The sequence below is a fragment of the Amblyomma maculatum genome, chromosome 8 (assembly GCF_055883805.1).
Source record: "Amblyomma maculatum isolate TAMU_Amacu chromosome 8, ASM5588380v1, whole genome shotgun sequence".
Lineage (NCBI taxonomy): Eukaryota > Metazoa > Arthropoda > Arachnida > Ixodida > Ixodidae > Amblyomma > Amblyomma maculatum.
In genome coordinates, this window is record NC_139351.1 from 31,405,848 (window position 1) to 31,414,068 (window position 8,221).

An 8,221-nucleotide genomic window follows, 5' to 3' on the forward strand; every position below is an offset into this window, starting at 1 on the left:
GCACAGCACATGGACGCATCTCCTTTTCATCTACATCGTGTAACGGTGGCTATTCCTGACCCTACGCGGCTGGGACGGTAGGTCCACGCCACTTGCTTCGGTAGGTCCACAGGAGGCTAGCCAGCCACCGAATTTGTATCTGCTGTAGGCCATCATTGCGCCCGCTACCGCTTAGGTGTTGGACGACGGCTGTTGCGGCGCGCGTCTTTCTCTCCCTCTTCTGTTTCCGTCTTCTCTGCTTTTTCTCTTCTGTGCTCATGAGGCAGCGGAGGTGGCTCAGCAACAGAGCCCGTGCATTTTCTTTTCCTTCTTCCTATAGTCACTACAACAACAACAACCACCTACATCGAAACGCAGCCGGTGACGGTCGGTCCACCTGGGGTGGATACTTCACGCCTGCCCATAAAAAGTTTATCTCTATCTTTATCCCCTTTCAGTCCCATCTTCCTCTTTCTCTTCTGGCGTGGATCAGGTGCCCATGGAAAAAGTTTGACAGATACTGCATATCTGCTTTCCTGTAACCGGTTATTATTGCTTATTATTACACTGCGAAAATCTAACTTACACAAAGCGTAGTTTCACTGTAACACTAAAAGAATGCAATGTGTTCCAGCGAGTTTTCCGGCACCTTACGGTAAAGCGCAACGAACGGGAAGCGCGTGGCCCTAAAGACCACAGAATGAAGTTTCGCAGCATCAAAACAAGCTGTCGGGTTCGTACTGGACGCACTTCAGCTGCGCTCGTTCAATCCACGCCGCATCAAAAAGGCTACCACAGACGCCAATGCTTCCCTTTTTTGTTTGCGCTTAACAGCCATGTTTCTTTCCCTTCTTAACTCCATTTCAGGCGAAAGTAGTGCTTCCGAGTCAATGTTTTTTCTTTCAGTTCCGCTCTCTTCGCACGAGTGGAGACACGCAACAGCAGCAATGATCAGATCGATGCCCGCTGCTGCTCTGTGCAGCGCGCCACGCCCGATGCTGCCGCTCTTCCCTGATTGCGCTTTGCAGTCCACTTGTACGCGCGGTAGGCTGCCGCATTACCGGCCGGTCTCCGCCCGAGCGCCACCAGCAACGAGCGCAAGAGACACCAGACCGCTTATGGGCTCAAAGGGATTAGCGCATGTAGGAAGCGAGAAGACTCGTTAAGGAAGCACGCTAACTGCAGGCAGCAGAGCGAGATCACGCTTTCAGGCGCCTGCATTTACTAGAATAAAACAACACACCAAGACACAGCCCTTTTCTCTCCTTAATGTGAAACACCAGTCAGGGAACAAATATAGGAAAATGAGGGTCTAGTTACGAGACCAACAAATGGAGGGAACGAAATCCGTCTTCAAGAAGAAACGCACTTCAGTATTTTTGGCTTCGATCAAATCTGAGACGCTTAATTGTTCCACAGTTAGCGTGTTTGGCTGAATATGGCGACAGCAATGGCCCGGATAATTGGTTGGCTTTTCGGCGCAGGTCATGTAAAGGTGCATATTGCAAACGTGCATGTGAAGACACTACGGAAGCCTATCAAACGCTTACCGCATTTAAGCCTGAAGATAAACAAAAAGTTACGCGAACAAACATCATCAGACGCACAACCATATTTTCACATATTAGGAGATCCCCTCAACCCGCATTCAAACCGTGCCACATTTGCTAGTTCGCGGGCAGTATTCGGCAGGAAACTAAAGGACTCGGACATTGAAAATTGTGATCGTAAACAGTGGAATTGAGGCACAAAAAGCTATTCCGGGATTTTTCCGCCTAAGCTTGGCAGGGTAGTCTGGTTCGGCTTTCGAGCGATAAGAAAGGTCCGCCATCTTCGAGGTCGACCGAGGGAATGTTAGCTTTATCGGTGTGAGAGTGACGCTTGTCGCACTGTGACGCTTTCTGGTATATAGCAACCGAGTGAGGCTTTGCAGACCATAGACTAACGCTCCTTAATCCAGTGAGGAAGGCGGACGGTGGTGAGATATGACGTCTCTGCCTGCCACTTCTCTCGCCCTTTAAGACTACAAATTTTGGGGGTTGATGTGAAGCGATTATTGATTTCATTAATTTCTGCGTACAAAGCACGTTTGTTAGAAGCGCGTCATGGGATGGCCCAATGGTTTTAGTTTTACGAAGAATGTACGAGAACGTATGTGGTCACATTGGGACCTCATGTCTGAGTAGGACATCGCTCGCAGTCGTATACTAGTATAGTCCGTAGTGGTCTTGGAGTTAGCTCGGCCTGCTTTTTGTTTTTTTTTTCTTTAATTGGAGATGCATCCAGGCTGCGTGCTTTTATTTATTCTCTTGCCCCATCGTGGTGGTGGCTACTGTGCCGGAGTACTCGGGTTCAATCCCTACGGCCGCCGGCGGCATTTCGATAGAGGCGAAACGGAGAGACATCCGTGTGCTGTGCAATATCAGCGCACGTTATAGATCCCCAGGTGGTCGAAATTACCCCGTAGCCCTCCACTACGGCTCCTCTTTCCCTCTATCCACTTTCACTTCCAGCTTCCTTCCTTCCTTTGCAGATGCATCCAAGCTGTGTTCAGGTGTCCACAGAACAGGTGCGACAGAGGCTGAGCTTTTCCTTTCCTGTGAACCAATTATTATTTGTATTTGATCGGCAACTTAAGATAGAAAAGTTCTCGCAATTTTTTCCGTCTGATGGTTTTGCTAGTCTCCAATCGTTTCCCTGCTCTCCTTTCGTTTCAATAAACTCGTACGAAAGTGGCCAACTAAAACCAGGCAACGACAGGGTGCCACTATTTGCGCCTTAGTTTTGCAAATGAATTCAACTTTCACTTTTTTTTTTAAAGGAAAACTAGCCAGGCAAACTAACGAAAGCACAGTAAACTTTCTTTATGTTTTCTCAGCCCAGTTTCTGCGAGTCCTTCAAAGACTAGCCGCGGCTACTCAGTCTCAGAAGGTGGCTAGGTGCTCTTACTGAGGAAAGCAATCCATGCGGTTCCGTGCACTCATGGAATCACTAGACGTTGCTACACTAAAGGACTTACAGGAGAATACTCGCTAGCGTTTTCTATTGTGGACCATGAAAAGTCTGGACATTTGAAAGCTACTAATGTGTGCGCGCAACCAGAATGCTAGAAAGAACCTAATAAACATAGTAGTCTGTGAGCACAGGTAGTCCCTTACTTCAAAAAGGCAAAACAAAAAAATTACTTCATCGGACTACTTTTAAGGGATAGTGTATCCTGTTCTAGATGCATGCTGCCATTGCGTGCCGGTCGAAGAGCTTTGACAACGCTCGTTTACTATACTTTAATGAGCAAACCATTTCTTCAAGCTATACAAGACATCGTACACGCTCTCCATTTATCCTCTGGAGGGAGAGAAATATTTTCCAGGAGCGAGCTCCTTATAAAGACGTTCCTGGAAGAAGCCGTAATATTATGACAGTATCTTGTAAATTTGTGTCGGTAGCGCACAGAAGACAAAGTGGAAGGCGAAGGAATGAGCACGCAGTGTGGTTAGAACAAAGTGATAAAAAATTAAACGCATACTATCCGCTAACGCACTCATTGATCCAGCGTTTCCCAGTTGTGCAAGCTGCAAGAATCTTAGTGGTGTTTGCTTGTTCCCCGTGCACAGTCACGTGCCAAGGCTAGTAGCGACGCGTGCGCTGCCAGCGACAAGACAGCCCAGACTATATTGGGCATTCAATGTGACATGACGTGCCAAAATACTGATTGCTAAAAGCACAATCCACATCGGCTTTATTATATAATCAAATCTTCCCTCTTAAATTATTACCTCTCCTCTATGTACTCTTAACTGTCAGTGAAGCAGTGGAGGGAATGAACGAAGAGTGGGATGCTCAAGATGAAGTGAAAAAAACAACAACAAACATTCAACATAGGAGACTCTGCTGTCATAGACATAGGAGGAAGTGGGAGACTCAGCTGTCAAGCCCCAGCCTGGAGGATCAGCGTAGTCTGGTCAGCAGGACTCGGGAGATGGCTCGGGTTCACGGCTTCCTGGACTGAGGAGGCTGCCCACCTAGGGCTGAATATTTCACGCCTGCTCATAATAAATGTTTTTTTTCTCTCTCTCTCAACATAGGAAAAGCTGCTCAGAAGCATGATTCTCCAGTAGTGTGAAAATAAAAAGAAAAGATAACGACCTCAAGAGGATCTGGGCTTCGAACATACCGAACTTGAATATGCCTATTCAAAAAATACAGTAGAAGGAGTAATCCGCAATTGTTATCAGGTTTTATTCTTATAGGCAGTGATAAGTCGTGCTGAAGGGTGCTACCTCCAGAGAACCTTGTTTTTCTCCTTTCTTACTTTTTTTTTTCTGGGGAGGGGGGCGATGGGTTGTTTTTTCTGAGCTGTGCTGCTTTATACAGGAGAATGGATTGCAGCGACACGCGATAGGCCAATCAGCGAGTGGGAGAAAGTTCGCACCTGAGCAATGTACGCGTGACACTAAGCATGGCGGGAGAAACTCGGCGGCGAACCTGGAACGTGATGCAGGCAACCATGACAGCGACGATAGAGTGGGCCAGGCTTCCGTAAACACGCACACACGCCGCACCGCTCAGTACCGTGTTCTCCACCGCATAAGCCATCCAGACAGCCTTAGTGAGGTAATATACCGATGCGCTCATTTCTAGAACAACGTAAAGGGAGACAAAGCAAAATGCAGTGGTTATAACCTCTGCATAACCAGAATGTAAACGACGGAAAGCAAAAAGTGGCTCAAATCAACTGCACCCGAGAAAACAATGAAATCAAAGGAAGTATGTAAAGAAACGGCTCCACGCGCACAAGTCACGAAAACCGCTTTCATAACAGCATGGCCTCTATCATATCGGTAAATCTTTGCGTCATACTCTCAGTGAGATCGTCAATAACAAGCGCGCATAGGACGCCGGCATTGTCCTTTCAACATCTACCAGCGTGTGATTTACGCTCGCTTATATAAATAGCTCACTGAAACACAGTACAATTCCGCCTAAATTATTGCTAAATTACGGAGGTTATTTCCCACGAGAGTTAAACAACAGAGGAAGAAAACATAACCTGCAAAAGTCACAACAAGAAAATGAAAACAGTACCATCTCTCTATTCTTCATTATATTTTTGTTCGTTCCGCATGAGTTGAAAGATAGATGCTCGGCAGCCAGCTTCTAAAAGCAACTTCGCTTGAGGAAATCATGAAAACTACTCAGACTGAGGCGGACTACAAACCCAGTGTCATGGTGTCAAGAAATAAAGGGAGAAGGAATGTAGAGCGCTAAGTCCGGTTGTTTTTCAACATACGAAGGGTCACGCGAAGAAAGCATTCACGGTGTTGCTTTTATATCGGTTTATCGATCTCGAAGGAAGAAGTCACAAAAGCCGCGCCGGGCAAGGTCTGAGAACTTTGACATCGGTACCGATCATTTTGTTAGCACCAAGTATAAAGCAAACCTCATGAAGAAATGTTTCCTCTTTTAAGGAACGTCATTTTAAAAGCCTTGTCGTGTTTTAAGAATGGCGGTATGATTTCATGCTACTCAGTGATTCCGGTGAAGGAAGTTGTAGCGAACCTGTATGCGCCCTTGCGTGTAATAAAAACGGTCTTCCAGATTCAAACTCTAAGCGAAATATTTAAAGCGGAAAATTAAAATGCATTTGTAAGAAAAAAAAAATGTTTTCATATACGTCTGGACCGCTCATTTTGACAACTAAAAATGTTGTTTGTATGTGTCAATATATATTTATTTAATTATTTATCTATCTCACACTGAGGGAGGGGGCGAAAAAAACATCTCTTATATATAAAAAAAACATGCAGCAAAAGTAGAAGAAAACATAAATAAGCAATGCCAGCCAATTTTTACAGTACGTGACGTAGCTCTGCTGTAAGTATTACCTATTACCTGTGCGTCAATTTTTCCATAATCGTCGTACTTACTTGACAGCTCTGTTATCTGCTAGCATATCTTGGTACACTGTTTTGATATGTTCAAGGTGAATGTGCGTATGTATATTAGCTTGGTTTCATATAAACCGATGATGAATCTACACTGCAATATGCATCATGGAGAGCAGCCGGGCCAGTTGCTACACGATCACTAATAAATCAGCGCACTTTCGACAGGACATAGGGAGCAAGACAACACACAGTGTTGTTGACAGGACAGGACCCACAGACAACACACTGCGTGTTGTCTTACACTATGTGTCCTGTCGACAATGAATTTTCTTCTTAGTGACTGCAATATGCGACTATGCGGTCCTCGGCTCTGCCCGCAGCGCCGTGTTCTCTTCTTCCCTCAAACCGGGAACACTCTGCTTTAGACTCTCGAAATAGTCACGTAAATCGCGCTTTTGTGGGCCAACCAGCCCCTTGCATGGCTTCTTCCCTCTTCCTCGAGGTCCCACATGGCAGCGCGACTTTGGCGATGACGACAAGCGTGCTTTATTTGGGAATATTATCACTGTAATATCTAGCTCATTAAGGTAAGGTGAACTCACAGCCTCACTAGCGGCAACGAGGTGGCTATAACAATTCTGAGTGTTCCTGCATATGTGCGACTTTGTTCGGCTGCAGGGTGGTGAAAGGTTTAGACGCATCTGTTTCCTATTAGATACCTGTCCTTTCGGCCTTAAAAGGTGTGTGTTAGACGGTCACGGAAAAGCTTTTCCAGCCAAATGGTTAAGTTTAAAACACAGAACATTCCTTTGAAGCTCAAGCGTTACAGAAGGATGACGCGTGCACTTTCCTTGGAGCAGCGCCATATTACATTGTCACTTGTGCAGTAGAGCGACGAGAAATAACTATCTTTTCAAAGCTCCACGCTATAAAAGTTTGATGTAGCTATAGTAAGTTGAATTTAGTTCTGTAAAGTGTATTTTACAAAAGGTGGAATTCAGGAGAATGAAATTAATACGAAGATTCAAGCGTACGCCCATTATCTTATCAAGAACACTTCGAATTAAAATCTTTGTTTATAATATCATTTTAAATGCACGATTAGAGTAAACTAACAACTACGCAGCTCTCATAAGCATTCGTGAGGCCGGCTTCAACCGAGCAGCCCCTTGTATGAACATGAAAACTGCTCGGAGCGCTATGTTGAAATAGATTCACACTAAATAAATTCACAACTAATATTGGGTTTGATTGCAACCTCGGCGGCTGCGTTCGGACACAAGCGTACCGGAAGGCGCACCTGTGTACTGCCCGATGACAGTGAAGATTAAAGCACTCCAGGTGGCCAGAATTACTGGAGCCCTATTGGTCCGGTACATGTTGGTCCGGAACTTGTTGGTCCGGTATGATAACTCGTATCATTAATCACTTCTGTGCCGTGAGATTATCTCACCTGAACGTGAGTACAGTGAGAGGTCTATATGACTTGTGGCTCCTCGAGTCGGCCATCGGTCTTCCCCAGAAGTCATTCATCCAAAGCGAAGAGGGCACCTGAGAGTGCGGTCGGCGTTCACCGGTCACGTCAGGGTTTCCCACTACTGCCACCATGTCGTCGTGCACAAAATCACCGTCGAGGGAATTAAGGTAACATACCACAGACACAATACTGGCGCATACAACGGGAAACCAGGCGGCACCATCGATACACCAGTGCCCACGCGCAGAGTCTTCGACGTTACCTAAAGTACAGCTACTTTCTGAGCACTGTCGCTTGTCCTCCCGCTGCCGAGAATAATGCTGGCGCTGAAACGATGCCGCCGCTTGTTCCTCACCTTCATTGGTAATGAGGCGTTTCAAGTAAACGCGAGTCCTTGCCAGTAGAAAACCGAACACGCAGCTTACAGAGTTGGCTAAAGTGCGCACGGCACCGGGGCCCTCCGCTGAACACTGAGCACTTCCCATGGACGCGGCGTCAGCTTGAATTGTACTCCTTGTCGGTGTCGTGGCTGCCGTTGGCGAAGTCTCATCCGACGAACCTAGGTAGCTGTGGAGGACGGCAGTCTCCGTGCCTGCCTCGATCCAGCCACCAAATCCCATTCTCGCGACCCACGCTAAAATGGACTGTTCATTCAGCGACGGGTTGAAAAGCAATTTTGAGCCGAGATCTTTCTGAAGACGGCCCACCTTGCCAGGGCGGACAGAAGTTGTTTTTCATTTTCGATAAACGTTCAGCAGCAAATAATCACTTTAACACATTTCAACTTTCGCCTCATGCATCCAGCAGTGAGTGGTCCACTATGTTTGATACTATTCTTTTGGGGCACTGTTAATGTCTTGAAATTCAGAAACCCGAT

General features: G+C 46.3%; 1 protein-coding gene across 1 annotated transcript in view; it reads right to left on the reverse strand.

Moving 5' to 3' along the window:
- The window catches only part of LOC146180850 (protein O-mannosyl-transferase TMTC1-like), a 158,141-nt gene extending 150,177 nt beyond the window's left edge, over positions 1 to 7,964 (reverse strand). Inside the window, exon 1 of the mRNA XM_084575666.1 lies at positions 7,321 to 7,964. Within this exon, the coding sequence (XP_084431792.1) occupies positions 7,321 to 7,964 (644 nt within the window). The remainder of the gene's footprint in view (positions 1 to 7,320) is intronic.
- Between the last annotated feature and the right edge of the window lie 257 nt (positions 7,965 to 8,221).